The following is a 24877-nucleotide window of genomic DNA, read 5'->3' on the forward strand; positions in this document are numbered from 1 at the left end:
GTAATCTGATTGTCATACAATGTTGTATGACAATCAGATTGCAATGTCACGCTTGTTTATATTTTTAGCTACCCCGACCTTGGATCGGGGTAAACGATAGTAGCAAGTTTACTTACCCCGAACCAAGGTCCGGCTAACCGCACAGGTGGTTAATAATAATAATAATATTAATAATAATAACAATTTGAGATGCAATAAACAGAGAAATACTGGGACGTGTGTGACTTCCTACAGAAATGTATTATTGGATTTTTGGACTATTTGGATCATAGTAAAAATGTGTGGATGACGTGTGTCAAAACAAAATCTAAAATTTGTGGATCTATTTGCTTTTCCCTACATTTTTTAATCTCTGATTTTGAGATATATGTCTTGGGAGCTGATGGCCTTTCCTTTCTTTTGCTTGTTTATTATATTTAAAATGTTTATAATTTTATAATAAATGGTAATTTATTTTATTTAATGGAGTCTTAAACCCTAGAAGTTTATATTGCTGTCTGTGTGCCTGATAGAGGGAGAAGAGTTATCCTTTATAATAAAACCATTGTCATTGGTACTGTAAGTGAGGGAAAATCCAAAATTGTCACCAGGAGAAGAGCAGAGGTTAAATATTCCCATGGGTATACTTGTTCTTGTGACAACTGTCTAAAAGTACCTTTCCCGTACTTTGGAAAGCTTAACCCCTTGCTGTGTCTACCTGACAGGAAGTCAAATTAAATTCCCTAAGAAGTCATAAAAGGCAAAAGACTTGTTTTTATCTTTTCCTTCCTAGAAACCTGAACAGGGATGCCAGGTCTAGCCACTTGCATGACCCAAAACTGCTTGCAATATCAGATAAACAAATATTTATAACATAATAAGGAATATCCTGTCATTTTATAACTGTATTTGCCTGTTAATGTATGATTTAATATAAATATGATACAGATACAATACAATTGGATAGCAATGAACAACCAGCTTTTCTTCCTTAAGCTTACAGAAATCCATAGAGATAGCAAAACTATTGTAAACCTTTCATGACAGTCTGGCAAGTAATTTTCAGGGAAATAGTAACTTGGATAAGTAGGATTTTTTCTAAAAAAGATCCAGTGAAAGAAATGCCTGAAGCAGTAAAGCATTGCTTGCTCTCCCTTACCTGTTCATCTATGGTCCTGATTTATTAAAGCTCTCCAAGACTTTAGGCGATACACTTTCATCAGTGAAGCTGGGTGATCTAGCAAACCTGGAATGGATTACTTAAAAGTCATTTGCTTTTTGTTAGAAATCCAGATCAATTGCAGGTTTGCTGGATCACCCAGCTTCACTGATAAAAGTGTATACTCTCCAGCCTTGGAGAGCTTTAATAAATCAAGTCTCATAAGTATGCATCCCAACATATGCACAAGCTCATTTACCTTTCTAAACATAGCTGCTAACTCAAGGTCCAAATGCATAGTCACTCTGGTGAACTGGTTAATCATATGCCTAATCATTGTGCTAAAGATGCTATGGATATTTGGATACCTGTTTTCTTTTGATCACAATTTTATGCTCGGATATGTGGAACAAAAACCACTATGGGGCATTTTAGTTTTCTTACAATGTTATATTAGCCATTTTTTACATAGTAATCATTTCATGACATATCATTACTTTATTATTTCTTTTAATATGGAGAGATGTTATCACTTCCTCTCAGTATAATGCTAGACATACAATATGCAATTTTTTAATAAAAAAATCAATCAAAACAATTACATATATCTCTATTCGTGCAACATGTCAAACAAAAATACATTTTTTGTTAATTGGTTACCCTCATATTTCAATCAAAACATTTTTTTTCCAAAACCGAATGATTCTGAATAGATATAATAGTAAAATTATTTGCAATTCATACTGAATAACAAATGGATGGTAAATCATGTACCTGTAGTTGATCACAAGGATGATAATTATTAGAATTACATTCATAATCTGGATAACTTCATTGTGAAAATCTCATAGTTGTTATGCCTTGTTTAAATTTTTTTTATCCCTTGTAATTTTGTAAAGGATCAGAAGGTCCCCTACTGGCCACAACATTACATTACATAACATTCTTCCCTGCGCACAAGGGGGTCTGCATAGTGCTCTTTTTATCTGATTATTAAATCCCATGATGTTTTCTCTTGTTATATATTGTGTGTATTTGTGTGCATCCATCAGACATATACAAAGGTTTGATGTGTAAAGAAAAATGAAAGTCGAGAAAGATATAAACACATTTTGCTAATGGGAATCTTTTTCATTGGTCAGATTTTGCACCATTCCAGAAAGTTTACCCAGTTTGGCTGGACACTGGTATGTTTGTGGATTATTATTCTACTTTGACTGTTTAATCTTAGTCTAAAAACCAAAAAAAAATGCTACTTCAGCCATCTCCCATGTTCCATACTGTACAATTTTAGAATAAAGGATATTTACTTACTTTTAATGTTGAACACCCACATATATCGTGTATGCAAACATAATAATTGTGTGAGCATCTACCCATTAAATACACTTTGCTTAGGTGAAGCTATGTTTATGTTGCACACTCAATTATATGCAAAGGAGATTAATAAAGAACTTTTGCTTGAGTACTGTGTGAATAAAGTGAAGCTTTACTAAGATAATTGAACAATAAAGTATATATCCTACAAAATGAACATGTTCTGCTCTTTGGTGGATCAACCGTCATATGGGTCTGACTTTGTTCAAGGGAACCCGTACTATAATTACTATATCTACAACTCGCAGTACATTAGTGTGGTGGTCAGTGGTAAGAATGCCTCTTACATTGCTGGTCAATGGGAAGAATGTCACCCTTACAGATAGCCATAGATCATTGGTGTGAATGTAACTGACCTGAAAGGCACAAATTGCCTATTGCTCACAGAACCTTTAGCAACCATTGGAGCAGCCCTAGGGTTCCACAGAACACTGGTTGAGAAACACAGATCCAAGCTGTTTATTCTATAACTTTTACTCAGCAGGGAATCTGACTGCACTGTCTGTCTACAGATAACTCCTATGGACATGTCTTTATAATGGAAGCTGGATGAACTCTATGCTGCTGGCCTCAGTTGAGCTCCAGGTCTCTGTGGCTATTGTGGCTATGAAATACAATTATATTAAAGTGTACCTAAATTTGGAAATTTCACTTTACATAAAAGGTATTTTACATAAAACATTATATGAAATATATTATTCTATAATAGGTTGAAAGGTTGATATGCAAAGTTCACTATTCCTTACAGCTTTATCACTCCACATTAGTTGGGTTATTTTGCTAATCTTGGTGTGTGCTGGGTGAAAATAAAACATCCAACATTTAAATGAAGCACATTATTTTGCAATGCATTATGGGCCTTATTTAGGAAAGCTCTCCAAGACTGGAGACGATACACTTTCATCAGTGAACTGGGGCGATCCAGGAAACCTGGAATGGATCTGGTCCAGGATAGAAAACATTTGATAAAAAATAGCAAATAACTTTTATGAAATCTATTCCAGGTTCACTGATGAAAGTGTATCTTCTGCAGCCTTGGAGAGTTTTAAGAAATCGGGTCTAATGTGCCAAGGTGTATTGCAACATGCATTAAGGAAAACAAAATAAAGCATTTTGGAAAAACGGCAGATCGAGATAATGCTGTCAAAAATGCCAACACCCTACATTTTTTTATATTGTACATCTGTATTGTGGATTGATATTGTAGATATGAATTGCAAATGTATGTTTGATACAGTATCTGTATTGTAGATTTATGTTACTGCATCTAAGGCTAAGTACACACGTCCAATGGTTCTCGTCTGATAATCGGCTCAGGGCTTATATCGGATGAGAATCTGGCGTGTGTACAGCATCCATCATCCATCGTCCGAACGACCGTCCTGGCGGATCCACGGATGATGGACGAAGAAGGATCCTAATGGAAGCAAAGGGGGAGAGCACGCAGCAGGGTGCCACTCCGTCGTTCTCCCCCTCCCCTCTCCATAGAGCAGAACAGTGCTGTATGTACAGAGCTCATTCATGCATCGTGTAGTCCATAGTTGTTGGAAAGAATCGTGAAAGATCCTTTCCAATGACAATTATTGTACGTGTGTATGCAGCCTTAGTCGTAGATCTGTGTTGTGACCTGTATTGTATATCTGTGTTGTAGATATATTGTATTGTATTGTATATCTGTATTGTAGATATATTGTATTGTATTGTATATCTGTATTGTAGATATATTGTATTGTATTGTATATCTGTATTGTAGATATATTGTATTGTATTGTATATCTGTATTGTAGATATATTGTATTGTATTGTATATCTGTATTGTAGATATATTGTATTGTATTGTATATCTGTATAGTAGATATGCACTGTACATGTATATTGTAGATCTGTATGGAAGATTTATATTGTACATCTGCAGTGTAAATTTATTGTATTGCAGGTCCATTTTGTATAGTATTATTGATCTATATAGTAGATCTGTGTTGTAGGGTGTATTGGAGTGCAGAGTGAAGTTTCCTTGCAGTGGGCGGGGTCTGTGTGTGTGGGCGTGGCGCTGACTGTAGGGAGTAGCAGGGACTCGCAGCAGGTCTTGCACACAGTGATGCAGCCTCATAGCCGGAGGGGAACCTTCTCTATGCACGTTGTATGAGCATCTGGGAGCCGGGACACGGGATCTATTACCAGGAGCTGACCTATGCCTAGCCACAGGAGCTGATCTACAACCTATATCTGATCTACGAGCTTTAGACCAGTATATGATCACTGCTCATGTCTTCAGTTTATGACAGTTCCTGAACTGGATATGATGTTTCTAATGGAGAATAAAAGGATCAAAATGATGCTGATGGTAATTCTGCACAGCAGTCTGCTGGGATCCCTTCTGGCATCAGGTGAGACATAATAACTAGATAAGTGCTAAATAGAACAAAATCTTCAAAATGAAGAAAAATCACCTTGTAACTGTTGTCCTGAATATACCTGTTCATAGGAAGTCTATATAATATGACTTACACTGCTTTGTGTTGATTTCTAGCCTTGGCTGTCAGAACTGTTCATATTTAATACCAGTAGAAAAGTTCTGTATCACCTGATTCTGTTAAGGGACACCTCTCTGTCATTACCCCATCAACATGGATAGAAGACTTTTATTTAATAAATACAATTATAAAATATTTAGAAACTCATCAAATTACCAATGTTTGGATTTTAGGTGTTTGCCTTTAACTGAAAATAATGATGAATTATCAATAAAAGAAAAAGGACTGCAACTCAAGGTGTTAGCCCATTACGAGCCCACATGTACAATAATACTTAGCTTTTACTGACTTTATTAACAATTCATTTTTTTATATAAAATGTAATGCTTATTATTTGGAAGCCCCTAATATTTGACAGTGCATACATACACTAAGGCCCCTTTCAGTTTTGCGGTAAACCTTAGCGTTGTACCGCATGCTCATTCATACTCCCAATTGCGTTCATTTACCTGTATGCGTTCATTTACCTGTATGGAAGAGGTTAGGAACTTCTTTGTGCCTGTGTTGTTCTTGGAAGTAAAAAGTTGCTTCTGACCGTGCAAGTGATTTTTCTCCTCTGGAGAAAGAATCGCACCGACATTGTAAACGCAAGGGTTATACATTCATACACCTTGATCTGCTGTGTGGTTGGAACATCTAACTTTAAGTTTGAAAGACTTAAGAATCTTCATACGTAAACATTCACTTCAAATATCCAATCATGTGAATGCAAGTTCCTATTCACTTTAACACCCATTTTTAAAACAGCTATTTTTCACAGGTTTATATATATACATAGTAAATATTCACACTATAATTGACCAAAACTTTGAGGATCTGCACTGAGCACAAATTGTGTAAATACTAACTTCTACTATTCAATTATGTGAAAAACATCATGATTGGGTAATAAAATGTTCACAAAATTGCTTTTAGGATACAATATGTAAATATTCACACATTTATTTATTGAAGAGTTTTAACTTTTTTAGAGAATTAGACACAATGTTAGAAGATTCTTAACTCCTTTATTAAATTACCTTATGTGTGTATCTAATGATCTAACATTTGTAATATTTTTACTCCTTTATTTTCCACATGTACGCACACTAATACTGTCTATGTTGTGCAATAATAATCAGCTGGTGTGTGATGCAAATATTCGGGAAGGGAGGTGAGAATCATAAAATTTCCGTGCGTCGCTTACGGGAAAGGACATAGGAAGGGCGTTGGGAAGTCACAGTGGGAGAAGGGCTAGTGTCTCATGCCACCTCAGTGTGACAAAATAATGCCCGGTCCTTTTTCTGAAAATTAGTATTTAGAGGTCCAGTTCAGTTATCACAGCAAACAATTTTTAGTATTGGTCCAAACAGTGAGATCATCAGATGAGGGCTGAAAAATTCCACTGTCCTATATCCGCTGTAAGGGACATTAAAGCTAGCCCAGTCGAATAACAGGAACTCCACCCAAGTGTAAGAATTGATTTGCTTTGCATTTCTCCCCTGGACCATCTGCACCATCTTCCTGTTATGATAAACTGAGCTGTGAAGGGCCACAGTTAAGACGTTATCATGGAAGTTTTACACTATGCACAGAAAAGTTATACCCACTTGTTTTTTTATTCTCAGCAGATTTCCCAACTTTAAGTACTAAGAAAAGTAATGTGGTAAAACCCCTAAACAGTACGCTGAACATCACATGCAGGTAAGTTAAAGACACACTCCAAATACGATGTCTGTGCTGGTCTGTTGGTTCTGATATTTTGGATGCCATGAGTTATTAAAGCTACGATTGGTTAATAAAATGGATATTGAATACTTTTTACCCGAAGGTTTGGGTTTTTTCAACTGCTAGAATAGACGATCCCTTCTGTGTTGGATGTCTTTGGCTTCATATATCCTGAGTTGCTGAGTTAAAAGAAAGCATGTGACCTATTGGGTCAGAGTGAAGTTGGAACTCCTGATCTTTATTTTTTTCTGGCTTAGTTACCCCATTGAAGGCAGCGATCATTATTATAAGTTGGCAGCTAACATCTTCAGATGTCAACAACGGCTGCGTTTCCATTGAATGTCTTACTAATTTGCTGAAAGTGTTGCCTGTGCCAAACTGGTAGAACAGATTGTGGCATAAATACAACCTACACTGTGGATAAAACTATGCGGTCACCTCTCTAAATTATTAAGTTCAGGTGTTTCCAGTGAAGGCAACTGGTAATATTATAGCCTACATAGCCACTTGTAATTTGGGGAAGACCCTTCAATTTCAGCCGGACTGTGCCCTTGCACACAAAGTTTTCTCCATAAAGACATGGTTTAGTAAGTTTTGTTTTCAGAAACTTAGGTGACCTGCATAACATGTGTTGAACCTTGCTGAACTTTCAGATGAGTCAGAATGTTGATGGTGTAAAGTCTCCTTAGAAGCTTGGCTGTCAATATAGTAATTGAATGGTACATACATGCATTCAGTTTTGCTTACTTTTAACATAACCTTCTGTAAAACACGCTGTTTTCTGATCAACGTATGATGTAATGCAAAATTTAACATGATGGTGCATATCTTTTTTTTTTCTAGTGGTGAGCAGCCAGTTGAGTGGTCTTGGCCTATGAACCTCAGCACTGATGATAACCGTGTATCCCTGACTCAGTGCAACGAGGATGTCTTTTGCCAAATCCTTGTGGTGGGAGAGCTAACAGCAAATGATACTGGAATGTATACGTGCTTCTATGAAGGAAGCAATGCTACCACAAGTGTTCATGTGTCTGTTGTAGGTGAGTAGATTCAAGTTGTGCTACTTTATATCTAGATTGTATTCTAGCACACAGTTTAGCACTTTTCATTTTTACCTATTTTCTACCCACTAGCATTCATAGATACCATATTGACCATTAGCTATGACAATTAGTAGGTCATTGTTATTTCTCCACAACTTGCAGTTATATTCAAACTTTCAGATATGCATTTACATGAAAGTATAAAGCTGGTTCTAATTTTGTGAAGTTGTTTTTACCTTGTTTAATCCCGTTGTTTTGTATACAATGGGGAATAGTTAAAACTCTCAGATTTTTTATATTTAACTTCTCTTTTTATGATTCTTATGAATTTTTATTCAAAAAAGTTTTGAATAGACAAGTTTTTATGCTGACACATTGAAAAATAAAGTAAAATAAAAGTAAACTCAATGCAATTGCTAACAACCTGACCCGCTCTAGGTGGGCTTCATCTACGTAGAGTAAAGCTACGTACACACGTCCACTGGTTCTCGCCCGATAATCGGCTCAGGGGCGATATGCGACGAGAATCTGGTGCGTGTACAGTATGTACAATTATACATTCACTGTTATTGTGACGGGAGATATGGCATAGCTCTTTTTCTGAGGCTCGTTAGTCTGTTACTTCACAATGCAGTAGTCAAATCTAGCCTCTAACTAGGAACTATTAACATCACAGAGATGAGAATCCCAATTGTATTACACACTAGGGTAATATTTGTCAATCTAATGTCATCTTTAGACCAGCCATCTCCATTTGTGTCAAACGAAAATCTTCTTGCTGTGACCATCCATGGCACTGCTTCTAACAATGAAACTGTGATCATTCCATGTCTGGCCTCAAGACCGGATCTTAACATGACGCTTCGTACGGTAAGTGGCATATTCCTTATTGACTTCATTTATTAAAATACAAATCATGTGAGACTGTGTGAATAATGCGCAATGTTTATTCCCTAGAAATATGCAGACAACACATTTGTCCCCAATGGACTCACCGTTCAGTGGCATTATCAGATAGGGTTCATCATCTCCAGTGCATTGTTGAGGTTTGTCGATATGGTCTTCTGTGAGACAACTCTAAATGGGGAAACCTACCGATCCCGCAACTTCATCATTGTAGTTATAGGTAATATTAATAAATAAGAATCCTTTATTATCTGCAATGTTTTTTTCATGTGAATAATATTTAAACAATTCTTTTCTGTTTATTGTTGTCAGAGTATAAGATCTATAGCCTGTCAATGAACCCATATCCTCAGATTAAACTGGCTGTAGGGGACAGGTTGGAACTAACCTGCAAAGCTCACACCCCATTAAATGTCAGAGTGAAACACAGCTGGGACTATCCTTCAATTCTTGTAAGTATAGTTCTTCTTCAATTTTTTTCTTAAATTATATTAAATTGTGTGTACACTAAAGCAATTAAATCTAGAAGGTGACCTGAGCTTTCCGAAGCTGCCCTTTGTCAAATGGTTTTTATTTTTGTTTTATATATATATATTGAAACAACAAAAAACAGTTGTTTTAAAAAGTGAAAGGTAATAGTTTTGTTATTTTAGGATGATGGCGTGGCACTGATTAGAGGGAAACTAATTTATACCCCAACTGAAATGGAGCATTACAGTACACTGATCATAGAAGAGGCAACTTTGACAGATGGAGGGGATTACAGCTGCACAGGAGATACAGGAAGAATGAATAAGACTAACAGCACCACAGTCATAGTATATGGTAAGTACCTTGTCATGTTACTTTTACTCAAAAGGTAACAATTGCCAGGGCAAGATATTACATTAGGCATGTTATTAGCTCAGGTGTTCAGTTGAAAATATGATTTACATTTTGTTCATCATTCTATAATGTGATTAGGTGATTGAAGTTTTTCACACAATAGTATAAATTGGTTGCTTGACTTTTTTCAGAAAAACCCTTTATTTTTCTGGATGACAAAATGGAAAAGGTGTTTATAGTGAAATCTGGAGATCGCGTCAGGATACCAGTTAAATTTACTGCATTTCCTGATCCTGAGGCCAGATGGTAAGAGATCTCTTTAAAGAGCTCATTTTTCAAAAGACAATAATTTGCTTTTTCTAGATGTAATATTGTTGTGCTTTTACAGGTTTAAAAATGATAAACCATTTCACCACAATCACAAAACGCCATACCATCTGTCTATAAATGAATGCAGTGAACGGGACTCTGGCAATTATACAGTTGTCCTTACAAATCCACGGACAAACGATTATGAGAAGTACAGTTTCCAGCTCATTGTGCATGGTGAGTTATTTCTCCTCAATGAACAAGTGAATGGTTTATAAAAAATTACAAAAAAGGTAAAAAAAGAAAATAAAACCATTGATATTTTCCTTTCTAGTTCCTCCACACATATGTGAAAAGGCAGTGTCTACTTCTGTAGAAACAATCAAGTTTGGGAAACGTTCTACCCTAACTTGTACTGCATCTGGAAATCCGGCACCAGTTAATATCCAATGGACATGGCAACTGCTGGAAGAATGCACCTCATCTCAGTAAGTTAACTGGTCAATTAACATGAACATTCTCTTTAAAGCTCACCTACTTATAAAATGCTATTGCTTAGTTCAGTCAGTTCATGAAAGAGTTATCATATGTCTTTGGGTATTATCAGGTATGGTGGTGGTTCAGTGGTTAGCACATTTGCTTTGTAATGTAGCTAGGGTCCTAGGTTTAAATCCTAACCAGGACACTATCTCCATGGTGTTTGTATGTACTCAGCATCTTAGTGTGAGTTTGTTTATTGGCTTCCCTCTAAAATTAACTAGACTATGTTGCAGGAATTAGACTATGAGTATGAATGGGACATTCAATTGCAAGCTAGCTAGTGCCACAACTATAAACTTTGTCATAATACAAAATAATGATAATATTATTAAATGTTTACTAAGCAGAGTGCCAGAACTTGCCTGTTAAAAATGGAATGGAATTCAACAATAGTAGAGCTCAATGCAAATGGTTGCATCAAATATAAATTGGAGCCCTTGCTGTTTACATTTTAGTAGCATCGTAAGCTATCAGTTCCAAAGCCAAAGGAAAAATTATAAGTTGTTTAGTGGTCATAATGATGGAAGAGGCGTCTTGTAATGTACTTGTGATTGATTCATGTGAACTTGTTTGTCTTATCTGAGAGAAGAACAACTGCAATGTATATCTTCCAGAGGGTCTCAGACATAGATACCTCTGTCTTAATCTGCACTCTTCTAAATGAGCATTTTATCATGTCTACTTGGATATAGTAGTTTGTAGTCATAATGGAGCATGCAGTGCTTAGTTTTATCTGGGTGAAAGGCCATCTGAAAGGAAGTCTACTGATTGATGCAGGGATGACAGACAAAGATCCTGTGGTTGGCCTACATAGCTTCCCTTATCAGACCTTTGCACCGGCTCAGACTTCCTGCCTCAGGGACCAGAGCATTCCGCTTTCCTGCTGTTGTTGACCAGATGACTTCCTTTAGCATCTTCCTTTGGAACCACGGCGCTTCCTAGCATCCCACAGAAAAAATCTTTCAGGAGGGTGAATGTGTCTCTTCATTGGGAGAATGAGGAACTTATGAATGAACCTGTTTTTTTCTTATTTCTATGAGCCCCTGCCTCTGCTTCCTCCCATCCAAATATTGGATCTAATTTTGGATAAGGATGTCGGCGGTTCACCTTTTTACCCGGATACTACTATTTATTTACAATGTATTGATCTTCACATGCTCCATTGATCTAGAAAGCGACATAATGCTCGAGTGTCCTTTTTTTATTTATAGATATTTTGTATTTATACTACTTATGCTCGTGTTATTAAAAGGACTTCATTTCCTTTTATTCAGATTAGCCGATGGAAAGAAGAATACTTACAGATGTCCAAACTGGAGGAATATTCAGGACAAACAAGGAGGCAATGCAGTTGAGATACCTGAAACACGTACCGATGTCATTGAAGATAAAATAAAGGTGAATTTTGTTTTTAAAATATAAGATATTTTTAAAATCTTACAGGGAGTTGACTGCTTGAAATAAAAAATGAAAATAATAATAAAATGTAAACCTAATCACTAAGAATTTTTTTTTTTATCATATCAATATCACTGATGGCTTTCGTGTTGTTTTTTAGACTGTCAGCAAGCTGTCTATCGCCTCAGCTAACGTTTCTGCAATTTACAAATGTTCGGCTACAAATGAAGCAGGAAAAGATGAACACAGCATTGCTTTTCTCGTTGCACGTAAGTTCAAGAAAAAACATTTTCTTAACTTCCCTATTCTAGATGATTTAAAGTTTTTAAAGACTGTATGTTTCATGTGTGTCTGCCAAGCTTAAATTTGTTTTATAGATGGTATTAAATTCTTGTTTACCTGTTTGAATGTCTAAAATAAACAGAATTGTGCTAAATTTAGAAAAAATAGCCCCACACACACACACTTCCCATTGGTATACTTTTAGATCATATAATGACCTAAAAAGTTGCTATAAGCCTACATTTCATAAGGCTAAGCAGACAACTGTGAAATCCTGGATGGTGTGAATAAAATGGAAACTACTTGCATATGCTCCAAGAGCAAACTATTGTAATACAAGTTTTTTGATAATGCAGTGCAGGTATTAGTAGAAGTACAGACAGAAGAAATCCAAAGCAATCAGACTCGACTTTAAATCAACACAATGTAAAATGACTGCTAATATTTTTATCTTTCAGGTGAGCTCAGCATCAGCGTGAACCACAATGGCAACTTTACCGAACAGGACAATGTGACCCTTCAGTGCACTGCAGATAAAGAGACATATAAGAAACCAGTCTGGTACAAGTTGCACTCCGCTATACCAATGAGCAGGTCAAAGTTCATTTGTGAAAACCTAAATGTTTTCAGCAAAATGGAAATGGATTCCGCTATTGCGATCAGGGATGGAGTAAACATCACCTCAGAGCTGCATTTACAAGACATCTCTAGCCGTGACCAGGGTGTCTATATGTGTATGGCATATAACAAGAAAATGGAGAAGAATGAATGTTCTATCACAGAAATTAATGTTCTTGGTAAGACCACGCCTATGTAGTAACATATGCAAATATTGCAAGATGCAAATATGTATATATGCAAATAGTTGAAGTAATCTTATATGTATAATCTTACATCTTGTATTCACAGCACTGGAAGCTCCAATCATTCACCCTGCACTGAAGAACCAGACTACCAATATTAGTGAGACGGTGGAGGTGCATTGCCAAGCCACTGGTACTCCTCATCCAAAGATTTTTTGGTTCAAAAATGCTGATGTTCTGGTTGGAGACTCAGGTATTACAAAATTTTAAATATAATCTAACAATAACAGAATTTCCTCTGGGTGTAAAGCTAATTGTCAATTTTATTATTAAATGGCTGATTTCCACCCTGCATATGTAACAGATCCCATTTCTTCGAAACCTTTATCAATGGCAATCATTTTGAGTTTATAGATCAGAGAATAGTTAAAACCTGACCAGTACCTTTTTGCTGCCTGTCTCTCATTTGAAGAAATTATCCTCCACTTTCTGTCAACACATACCAATAAGTAAGGAATTTTTCCCTTAGAAAATGGCCACTGTGGCCAATTTTGACTGACTTGACTGTCATCATCAGCCTGCTGTGCTGATCATTGGGTTGTTTAAGGACTTGAATTTAAACCTGACAAATATTTACTCATTGGACCTATTTCCCATCATTCCCATCTTGCAGACCCCTCCTTGAACAAGTGAGGTGTAATGTTTCAGCAATGGGGACAAACACTGTACAAAGCTGACAAAGGTGCTAACCTTTACCCAATGCTATACAAAAATTACCAGATTTAGTATTATCACTGTATCCTAAATAATTTTGTTCTTCTTTCAGGGATTATTTTAAGGGACCGTAACAGAACTTTAACCATACAACGTGTAAGAAAACAAGATGAAGGTTTCTATTCCTGCCAAGCCTGCAATGATTTGGGGTGTGCACAAGCCGAAATGTACTTTACTGTGAATGGTATGCAGTGATACATAAAAGTAGTAAACTCTCTCTGTACCAATTTCTTTGCATTTTCTTTGCTTTGACCTTCCTTCATCAATACAAACACAGATTGTGCATAATATTAATTGGTGCTATTTTATTACCATCATACTTAAAAAAAAGTTGCAACATTTTATCAATAGGACACATATTTATTGACAAAATGTATTTCATTTTTAAAAAAACAGAACAAATGAATTCACTTTTTTTTTCAAAAAATGTATTGCCTTGAGTGTATTTTAAATATCCAATGGACAAAGACAACACCTTTTAGACATTTACACAAATCCAAGTCTGTACAGAGCTGCAAACCACCCAAATATAAAAGAACTAACTAACCATTCTATTCAAAACAATCTACTTCAAATAAAAATCATTTCAGCTTTAGATGTACGTTAATAAAAAGTTTACCCAAGGAAGGTGGTCTTTCTTTAGTTTTTATGCAAGTAGTTGGGGGGCTGCAAGATAGGCTGAGATTACAGTGCAGTACTAGAAGTAGGACGTTAAAAGCCAGACTATACGTAATCCTCATGCAATGCTAAACTCATCAAGAAGTACAAATCTTCTGTTGAACCAATATAGCAGCATGCCTCATTTTTCTCAGTAATCTTCCTTGCTTAGACTTAATGGACTGTGTTTGATGACTTTACGACTACCCTAAAACAGAGAGCTGACATAAACTGTCAAATGTCCAATTGTTTCCCCCCAGGCTCTGAAGAGAAAACAAATCTGGAGCTCGTTATTCTGGTTGGCACCGGTGTGATTGCCTTGTTCTTTTGGTTGCTTCTTGTAATCATCCTTCGGACCGTAAAGAGGGTAATGAATCAAGATTCTCTACTGTCTATTAGTATTTGCCTGGCATGACAAATGAAAGCTGACTGAAAGCTCTTTGTTTTAAGTCCTTCCCATTGTACTTATGTCAACAGACACATTTTCCCTTTCAATGCCATCAAACTGTTCCTTGATTTACTGGGGATGTATTACTTTAGTTTTAATTGCAATTGCTCATAAAGAAAACATTCCTGAGCATTCTTTTCTTGTTATGAAGAAAAAAATTAATTATGATCCGTGTGAACTCTGGGAAATGTGTGGGACCGTGGAACTAAACGATGGTGTCCCTGCTGATCTCTGCTTCTTCAGCAATTTACAGTAGTGGCACAAAGGGGCTTTAGTTGGTTATATATTTCACACTGTTATAAATGGTTGACCAAATGTGTTGTGTGTTTCTAGCCCAATGAAGAAGAACTCAAGGCTGGCTATTTATCTATAATTATGGACCCTGGTGAAGTACCGCTTGATGAGCAATGTGAAAGATTACTCTATGACTCAGCAAAATGGGAATTTCCAAGAGATCGCCTTAAATTAGGTGCGTTTATATATCAATAGCTGAAAATTATTAGTAAAACTAATATTTTCTGATCATAGGACAACAATATTGTAAAAAACAATCACAAATCCTCATTAGTCTTGTCTATCAGAGAGGCATAGATTCTACTGTCTGCAATGAACCAAAATACTTGCAAAAAAAGAACACACAAGCACAGGAAAATGTACAAATGTGAATGCATTTAACTGATATGATAAATTTGAATGTAAAAAAACAATGATTTTTACTAATATTTTAGCAGATTTTAGTTTTTATTTACATAGCACAGCTTGAAATATAAAGTGTTACTTGTAAATTGTATGTATGAAATACTTCACTATATACAATGCCCTTTGCCTTATTACGTCAGAGAAACAGAGAGTACGAATGATTAATTGAAGGAGTAGAATCTGTTCACTTAGTAAAGCCACCTAACTTTAAAGATTGTATTTTCATGATGCAAAGTGAATAATAGTAAATATAGTGAATCTTTTTTCACATTTTTCCAATCATGTGCGAGGGGTACTAAAATAAGATTTTTTCCACTGGTTAATTGCAGTTAACACAGCCTCATGTTTATTATTCATTTAAAAAACTAATGTTGCTATTTATTTGATAATTATAATTCATCAACAATCAGTGATACCTGTGAAACCACAATATTCTGCATTTCAGGGTTTTTTCACATACATTTGGCATTTATAGCATCTAATTAACATCTAAAGATTGAAAGATTTATGACTTGATGACATGATTTGATTAATTACTTTTGATGGCAATTCACAATTAGAATATTTTACATACAGGGAAACCTCTTGGCCGTGGGGCTTTTGGGCAAGTTGTGGAAGCAGATGCATTTGGAATCGATAAAACTGGCACTTGCAAAACTGTTGCAGTTAAAATGCTGAAAGGTAAATCTAAAGTTTACAACTGATGTTAACAAATTGTTTTCTTAGTATTATTTTTGTGACAATATAATTACTGTTTATACAGAGGGAGCAACTGATAGTGAATACAGAGCATTGATGTCGGAGTTAAAAATCCTCAGTCACATTGGCCATCATCTAAATGTTGTGAACTTGCTTGGAGCTTGCACCAAACCAGGAGGTGAGGACTTTCTTTCTATTTACTAGCTTTCAAGTTTCTTTAACCTTCTTGTTGCTGAATGGGCACCTACCGACCTGTTTGTCCCTAGGTAGTCTGACAAATGGTCAATTTTTGGTTGTTCCAATGTAACATCAGGGAGTGCTTTTTAGACACACTTGGGAAGTTTTAGAACCGCTATTGGGTATTATGGCTTTTGGGATTCAAGTGCAGTAAATTTTTCTTGGCCCATTCCTGGCGATAACCTCCCCAGCTGGGACACAGACAACAATCTTGATGTTCTGAGCCTTCCTACTAATACCTAAAAACAGTTTACATTGATATTTGTGATAAGGACTGGGTCCTATCAGTAATACATTTATGCTTTTGGCAATGCTGAATGAGGGTAAATTGAAGATAGAGAAATACAAACTAAATATTGTTTATCATCTTTCTTGCAGGTCCACTAATGGTAATCGTTGAATACTGTCAGTATGGGAATCTCTCTGCATTTTTAAGAAGTAAAAGGAATGACTTTGTTCTGTACAAGGTATTTATAAGTACATGAAACACAGAGTTTGTTCTTTTATTCATTAATGTGTTTACATTCCTTAGAAATGTAAATATATTGTACTGAAATGCTGTAGACGGAGTACTATTTGGCCTCCTTCCTGTCTCCACAATCTGATTTCACGGACAAAAGGCAGAATGTTGATATATATTAAAAAACACAGAAGTATTTGCTGTCTTAGCAATAGCCATATACACCATCAGTATAAATGTTAACACATTAACTACTTAATTACGTACATAAGCAGCAAATGTACTACTCTATTAAAACATAATAACTATATACTTTTAGGGTTGTTTTATCTTCCCAATTGAATAGTCAGTATGTTTTTTTATTGGGATTTGAGAACCACCGCACATATATTTAAATTCCATGCAAATTGCCAAACACTAAACCACTATATATATACTTAAATGTTAATAGATTTTCCTCTGAACAAGATACTGAGCCCTTGTTCAATGTTTAGATAATGATAACGAAGCAAAAAATACAACAGTATCATTCTGCTCTCTATACTGACTGAAAAGCATACATTTTCTTTACTTGTAGACCAAGTCTGTGCGGTACAGACAGGCCAGACAACATTATGTAGAGACACCCAGGGACCTGAAGAAGAGACTAGATAGTATTGCCAGCAGCCAAAGCTCAGCTAGTTCTGGTTTTGCAGAAGAGAAATCTCTAAGTGATGTGGAGGAAGAAGAAGGTATGTGCATATTTTCCTGATAACACTGAAACTAAATGATATTTAAAGTCTTTTATATTCAATTTCAGACTTATGTAAATGCTTAATTATATATTTTGTGAAGCTGCAAAATATAGACTCTGCCTATTTTTTTTAGGTCCAGGTCAGGGGTCTCAACCCTTATGAGAGTTATTACTTGGTATTAATGATAGTATTCCTTTAAGGATGAGATCTATAATTTTGCCAACAGAATGCATTCTCTAATTTGATTTTATTCTATTTTAAGTTGAAGAAGTTTACAAGAACCAGCTCAGCATGGAAGACCTTATCTCATACAGCTTCCAGGTGGCCCGTGGCATGGAGTATATGGCCTCACGTAAGGTATGTGCTATCTTATATTGGGTAATTGTTTTACATTGTTTTTTGTTAACAAAAAATATTACTACCTGTTCAGAATATTCATGTTTTCTCCTTTAATTCTTTAAGAAGGACAGCACATGCCATATTACATATTACATGTTGCAGCTGCATTTGTTGGTGTTGAGAGATTCCAAATGAATAAGAGTAGGGTATAGATAGGGTATAGATATAAAAAAAACCTTAAAAATATACTATTGTGCTCTGTGGTCTTAACTTTTTTTCAAATATATAAATGTATTTTTGTATTGCCACTTTTACAGTGCATTCACCGGGACTTGGCAGCTCGTAACATACTCCTAGCGGAAAACAATGTGGTCAAAATCTGTGACTTTGGCTTAGCACGAGATGTCTATAAAGATCCAGATTATGTACGGAAAGGGGATGTGAGTAGAGTTTTTGGATTTCATAACGCTTTCTAGTTTTATCTTTTTTTTTTTTTCTCTAACCGCTTGTCTTCTTCCTGAAGGCTCGGCTTCCTCTCAAATGGATGGCGCCAGAGACCATTTTTGACAGAGTCTACACAACACAAAGCGATGTATGGTCATTCGGGGTCCTACTCTGGGAAATCTTTTCATTAGGTGAGTCACACATATATATTTCCGGCTTCATAAAGAAAAATAAATACACAGGAAATCCTTTTGTTAATCTGACCATGATACCAAGCATTGTGATTCATTACGTTTCTAGGTATAGTCAAAGAATTAAAATTTTATTTTGTAGTTGCTTCCTGTTCATATCATTTTGATTTGTATTGATTAATACAAAATGGGAGTAAGGGGAACCTATGGGAACATGACACAAATTTTTAAAATGTAAAAACATAGTTCTTTCTAAAGGTGTAAAAACCTAACATGCATGCTTTGTGCACATTAACACGATTTAAGAAAGTGGATTTTTCATACTGCAATGGTGTCAATGAGCTCCAAATAATAAACACTTTCATTTTAGGTGGATCTCCATATCCTGGTGTCCAGATCGATGAAGATTTCTGTAGAAGATTAAAAGAAGGTACACGCATGAGAGCTCCAGATTATGCATCTGTGGAAATGTAAGTTTCCCATACAGCAGCCGGAATGTCTATAAGATCCAACAATAAAAAAGTGTTTCACCTACTGAATTGATTTTGTCATAACAGATATCAGACAATGCTAGAGTGCTGGCATGGAGATCCCCTGCAGAGACCCACCTTCACGGAACTAGTGGAACATCTGGGGAATGTGTTGCAAGCAAATGTGCAAATGGTAAATATATTTATCTTTTATAACACATTGAGCATAATAATCAGTAGTGCGTACAAAAGTAATTTAATTATGTTCAGAACATAATATTGCATAAAACTACATTCTATTTAACATTTTGTGTCATTTTTTCTTTTAGGATGGAAAAGACTACATTCCACTTACAGTGACTTTAAATATTGAAGAAGACTCCGGGCTCTCAGTGCCCACCTCACCTGTTTCCTGTATGGAAGGAGAGGAAATGTGTGATTCAAAATTCCACTATGACAATGCAGCAGGAATACGGTACTGACATAAATGTTACTTTTATATCTTTCATAAATGACATGTATTGCAGATGATTACTTTTAGTTTAGTTTAGGATTTTGACTTTAGTTTAGGATTTTGATCCTTTTTTGGAAGTGGCAATTTATAGAGCTTTAGATATAATTTTTATAAGAAAGTCACAAGTCAGTGAAATTTATATAAAAGTCAATCTCCCACCTAAATATTTTACTTTGTTTTAGAAACCTGGCATGGATGTCTTAAAAATGAATTGCTCTTAGTTAACAAATGTTTTCAGCCATAATCCAGATCCATTTTAAAACTGCTGAATCACCTAGGTTCACTGATAATAGTCTATCTTCTCCATGCTTGGAGAGCTTTGATAAATCAGGCCTTAATAGTTTGTCTAATAGTTTGGGAGTCATTGGCATAACCAATTCGAACAAATATGCAGATCGCGTGTTTTGTGTTCATATGATGTTCCTAGACTGAATTTTATATCACTGACTGTAAGAATGATCCCTATTGGAGAAAGTTTCTCCCTTTTCCTGTCCTTGCAACTGTACCTTCATAATGACTTTTTTTAAATGTATACAATGTGTGTAAGCTAGAGTACATGATTTTTTCCCTGCAGTTAACAGATCTTTTATTTGTCTAACATTATTCACTTTTTACAGGTTAATGCAAAACACCAAGAGAAACAGCCGGCCTGTCAGTGTGAAGACTTTTGAGGATATTCCTGTAGAGCCTACAGTGAGAGTAGCCCCTGATGTAAGGATCATATTTATTGGCTGCTGACTGATTAGTCCTGGTGGATAATTCAAAGAATGTTGTCGTATAATAAATAAACCTGTTCTTCATTTTTAGGACAGCCAAACAGATAGTGGAATGATACTTGCATCAGAAGAGTTGAGGACCCTGGAGAGCAACCAAAAGGAAACTCAGTTATTTGGGTAAATGAGATGGATTTTATTTGAACACAGTTGGCTCCAACTATCACTTTAATTAGGTAGTAACTGCTATATTCATATATATCTGCTGGATTCCTTTTTTCAGCTATTTTCCAGTCAAACTTTGAATCTGGCTGATGATTATTAGGTAAAAAGAAACAGTTCTTACTTAACACCAAACACCATTAGGGGGTTCCAAGTCTCCCTTTTGGTTATATTATTTGATATTTTCAAGAATAGAAAAGAAGATGCTAAAACAAGGAAAGGTAGACAGAAACAATATAATTGCAAGTCAAGCAGAAGCAGAGTAGGGAATTATTATAAAAAGATTTTGAGGTTGAATTTTTAAGATCAATGAAAATTTGTGTTCACTTAGCCCACCAGAATCCACCTTCGACTTCATCACCCTTGACTGACCCTTTAACTGCTAGGCAATATGGTTTCAAACATAGGGTATTTTAAGTTTCAATTTGTTGATCTATCTGTTTTTGAGAGCTATGTTTTGGGTTATTTCAATGGCCTAACAATATTGTTACAACCAAAGTAGTGAAATGGAACTGTAATTGTGTCCGATTTAGACATTTATTTGTCTATCATAATATGCACATAGTTGTCATGCTTCCATCTGTAGTCTCTTCTGCACAGAAGCCCTGTAAATATCTCTTACTGAATCATTATTAGAACATGCCCAACTCAGATACTGAATTACCTACAGAAGCCATATTCTGTAGCAATGCTGATATTTTCACCATTGTGTTTGCAATGGTCTAACCACCCTATAAAGAATTTTTGCACAGATTACTGATCCAGGTATTTTGGTCTTAGCAGAGTGTTTATCAAAGCGTAACTGGAGTTACAATTTTTATATTTCGTACCATTTTAGCATTCTGATGCCAAGCAAAAGCAAAGAATCAGTCACATCTGGATCCTCAAACCAAACCAGTGATTACCAGTCTGGATATCACTCTGATGACACAGAAACTGCTCATGACGCTAATGAAAAGACTAAACTGCTAAAAAGGGAAAGTTCACTGGATAACTGCTACAAAGAAAGAAACCAACACCAAGCTGTTATTGAGTTGAGCACCGATGTATAGATTCAGAGTGGACATCATACAGTTCCCAAACAGAGAAAATATGGACATCTGCTCTGTATGAGGACCGTTAAAGGACAGTATTTCAGTTCTGTGCAGAACTAGGACCCCTGGATGTTTCAGTATTGACCAATGAATGGCTTGCTCTCAAAGTATTAACAACTAGACATTTTTATGCTGTTACAGAAACAGGATTTGGATCATAGGTAGCCATGTGTCATATCTAGACACTAATTGACTAACAACCAGATCTTCCGAAGCTGGCAGTATACATATCTACCTTCTTTTAATATCAGGTCTGAAAACAGACCTACAGCTGCTTACAGCAGTATGGATATATAACCAGGCAATGTTGGACAGTAACTGGTAGGCGTGTACTGGGTTACATGGAAATCTACATATGATAATATGATATGATAATATGATATGATAATATTGGTTTATACAGAATTCTAAATGTTAACAACATGTAATTATTTACCTGATTACAGATAAACCACATCTATCTCAATATAATATTACAATTCCTGAGACAATTTTACAAAATTGTTCCATAGTTAAACTTAAGTTTGTGGTCACCTATCTGGAGTTCAACTATACCTGTACAATAACCTTCAATCTAATTTATTGCACTCTTGGGTTCAATACTGATGTCAGATGTTACATAAGCACATTTTTTTTAATTTTTTGAAGAACAGGAGTCATTGCTTAATACACTGGCTGCATGCTGTATACTAGTTGCCAAAGCATTTTCTACTTCTCTCTGTGCAATCAGTGTTACAATAATAAGTAAATAGGATTTAAATTATAGCACTAAATCTGCAGAAACTGTATATGTGTACCATGTGTAAAAATATAAACTTGGCACCTCAAATACTTTTATGCAAGTTTTCACAAATTAACTGTCTAGTATGCACTATGTGATGGGTATTACTTATCATGAATGACCATGAATTATCACCAAGAACTTTTTTTGAGTGACATGGTATGGATACTGTCACACTGGTTGGGATACAAAAGGTTCAACAATTATATTTGTACAGTTAGCACTAAATTGAGTAGATTTGTGCCTTTTTATAGCCATGCCTAAAGGACATACAAACACACACTAATTAACAATTATATAGTTAAATGTATTGTAAATAGTTTGTAATTATTTTAGTAAGAACACAATGTTGTACTTATTTTGAGCACAACATACTGAAAACAAATGTAATATATGTTATTTATAAGATGTTTTTTGTGCATTAAGATGACCACATGTTCCTTTGTTGATAATTGATAGAATTTTAACAGCTGTAAAGTATTTTTATTTTATGTCTTTTGAGGAAATCTAGTTGCATGTCTTAAGGGGCACCAGGTTACAGACATTCAAGTATTTACATATTCTCAGCTCCGTCTCTTCCACCTCCAATCCCTAAGGTAAGAATATGGCTCTGGGTGCAGGTGAGGAGGAAGAGCTGAACTGCTAAACGAAGCACTAGAATGACTTAAGTGCCTTTCCTGTAAATGTTGAGGAATTACTTCACAGTGCTTACAGCTACAGGGGTCAGCAAGGGCTTGTTTTAAAGCTGATTTACTTTGGGTTACAATATGTAAATACATGCATTTCTATAATCTAGTCTCAGTAATGCATACAATTATAAGGTAGTACATGTAATAAAAGATGTTGTTGTAAGCTGAATGCATTATAACTGCATTAATAGATCAATTTTAACAAGGGCTGCTTATTGATTATACTTTCCAGTGTTCCAAATGCAGAGCATTTTTCCTGTTGGGGTATGTTCTGAAGCAAGTACCAAATGAATGTCTATTCATTTCATACAATCCCCATGTACTAATATTAAAGTTCACAAATATGTTTGTAATAGACAGGGTTGTAATTGTATTAAAAATTGGAAATGAACTTATTTATATAATTGTCTTTATGCAGAGAAGGTTTGGTGACAGTAATATGCATCTAAAATGTGTATTACTTTACATATCACTCTGCTTAGCTTAATGTATGAAATGCATACTGTCATATGGGTGAATGTTATTGGTACACTCATTTTGCAGAACTATTTTTACTTTTTGGAAAAAAGCAAATGTTGAGCGTATGAATGTGTTGACATGCTGCGTATTAGCTAATGGATGAAAAAGCCATTAAAGCTCAGATTACAGTATTCATATCAAAAAATGATGAATGTTAATGGTATATCTCAGATAAGCTATTTAATGTATATTTAGTTCATCAGTTACGGTTAACTTTCTTAGGTCATTTGTTTTTGTTTTTTTTTAATTTGTTCTGTATTAAGATGTATAATTAGTTTGAGTTTAATGAATAAATAAACTATTTTTACAAATAATGCCTCCTGATCTGTTATGTAGAATCTGCTCTGTAGAATGTGTATAGTATACAATACAACAAATAGCAAGATACAACATTTTTTGTGGTCAACAGGAAAATTCTGTAGGTTCGAAGATGCAAGGCTTGCCACACTTTTATTTCCCTACAACAACCCAAACATCCTACTGGTCCAAATCATAGCTAAAAACTAAAATAAGTGCCCCACATTCCTAAAAATAGCAGTGGATGACAAATTTGACAAAGTGGCTTGGGTGGCTCATTTTCCTTTATGGCAAGTATACCAACCTAGACCATAGCGTACAGTAAATGTCCAATGAGAGTGCCAGCTCTGCCTCAAACAGAACTCCATTTTGAAATGTAGCAATTACCTGATCTTGCACAGTACAACCTGACTACTTTCCTCTATCCTTTCAGCATGGGGACCACTTTTAATCCATGTAATAATCCTTTAAAGAAAAAAAAGATGGCAGAGACCCCAAAGACCAAGTGCAGAAACCACAAAGACAAAGAACATAAAGGCACTAACAATGGGGGGAAGATCAGAAACTGCAGTGCTGTAAGGGTTCATTTTGACAGATATGTCTACCATGATGCATATTTGCAAATTATGGCATATGGCATTTTAATTAAAAAAAATATTAAATGTATTTTTAAATGCAATTGGTATAAGATACTAAATTTGTCTTTAAAATACCCCCTCCTTTTGTGTGCTACTTCCCCCATCTTGTAAGCTCTTTTGGGCTGAGTACTCTCCTCCTCTGTATCTGTCTGTCACTTGCAACCTCTATTCAATGTACAGTTGTGTAATATGTTGGCACTTATAAATACAGTTTAATAATAATAATATCCCCTGCACAGCAAAATTAATTAGGAACGGGACTGTCAGCACTACAATGCTGCTGCACTACAATATCCAGATATCAAGTTTGAGGGGTGTTCAATACCAAACTCTTCTTGTACTATAATGTAGGTCGAGGACCTGGTGATGCTGCTTGGCAGTGGTCTCTGAATTACA

At 35.5% G+C, this 24877-nt stretch overlaps 1 protein-coding gene across 2 annotated transcripts; it reads left to right on the forward strand.

The window, feature by feature from the left end:
* The first annotated feature begins 4589 nt into the window (after nucleotides 1-4589).
* On the forward strand, nucleotides 4590-23860 carry KDR (kinase insert domain receptor). 2 transcript variants are annotated; one of them, XM_072406230.1, is made up of 30 exons: nucleotides 4590-4902; nucleotides 6657-6732; nucleotides 7600-7796; nucleotides 8539-8669; nucleotides 8757-8925; nucleotides 9018-9157; nucleotides 9359-9530; nucleotides 9722-9836; nucleotides 9919-10076; nucleotides 10174-10327; nucleotides 11654-11777; nucleotides 11938-12046; nucleotides 12518-12856; nucleotides 12969-13115; nucleotides 13689-13820; nucleotides 14554-14660; nucleotides 15075-15210; nucleotides 16017-16121; nucleotides 16204-16317; nucleotides 16755-16843; nucleotides 17414-17567; nucleotides 17833-17927; nucleotides 18227-18349; nucleotides 18433-18544; nucleotides 18915-19014; nucleotides 19102-19207; nucleotides 19344-19489; nucleotides 20146-20239; nucleotides 20336-20421; nucleotides 21302-23860. In XM_072406230.1, exons 1-30 carry the CDS (start codon nucleotides 4794-4796, stop codon nucleotides 21513-21515), a joined length of 4053 nt encoding a protein of 1350 aa, XP_072262331.1. In that variant the 5' UTR covers nucleotides 4590-4793; the 3' UTR covers nucleotides 21516-23860. The 2 variants fall into 2 exon arrangements, with proteins under 2 accessions (XP_072262331.1, XP_072262332.1); XM_072406231.1 differs by having other exon boundaries at nucleotides 6660-6732.
* The last annotated feature ends 1017 nt before the right edge of the window (nucleotides 23861-24877 follow it).

Source organism: Pyxicephalus adspersus, chromosome 3, assembly GCF_032062135.1.
Source record: "Pyxicephalus adspersus chromosome 3, UCB_Pads_2.0, whole genome shotgun sequence".
NCBI classification, from domain to species: domain Eukaryota; kingdom Metazoa; phylum Chordata; class Amphibia; order Anura; family Pyxicephalidae; genus Pyxicephalus; species Pyxicephalus adspersus.

Excerpts from the sequence above, each read along its gene's own strand:
- KDR (XM_072406230.1), top strand. The coding sequence starts at position 4,794 with ATGACAGTTCCTGAACTGGATATGATGTTTCTAATGGAGAATAAAAGG. Across the intron at positions 6,733-7,599 it reads ACGCTGAACATCACATGCAG|TGGTGAGCAGCCAGTTGAGT; the intron begins GTAAGTTAAAGA and ends TTTTTTTTCTAG. Across the intron at positions 18,350-18,432 it reads ATTATGTACGGAAAGGGGAT|GCTCGGCTTCCTCTCAAATG; the intron begins GTGAGTAGAGTT and ends TTCTTCCTGAAG.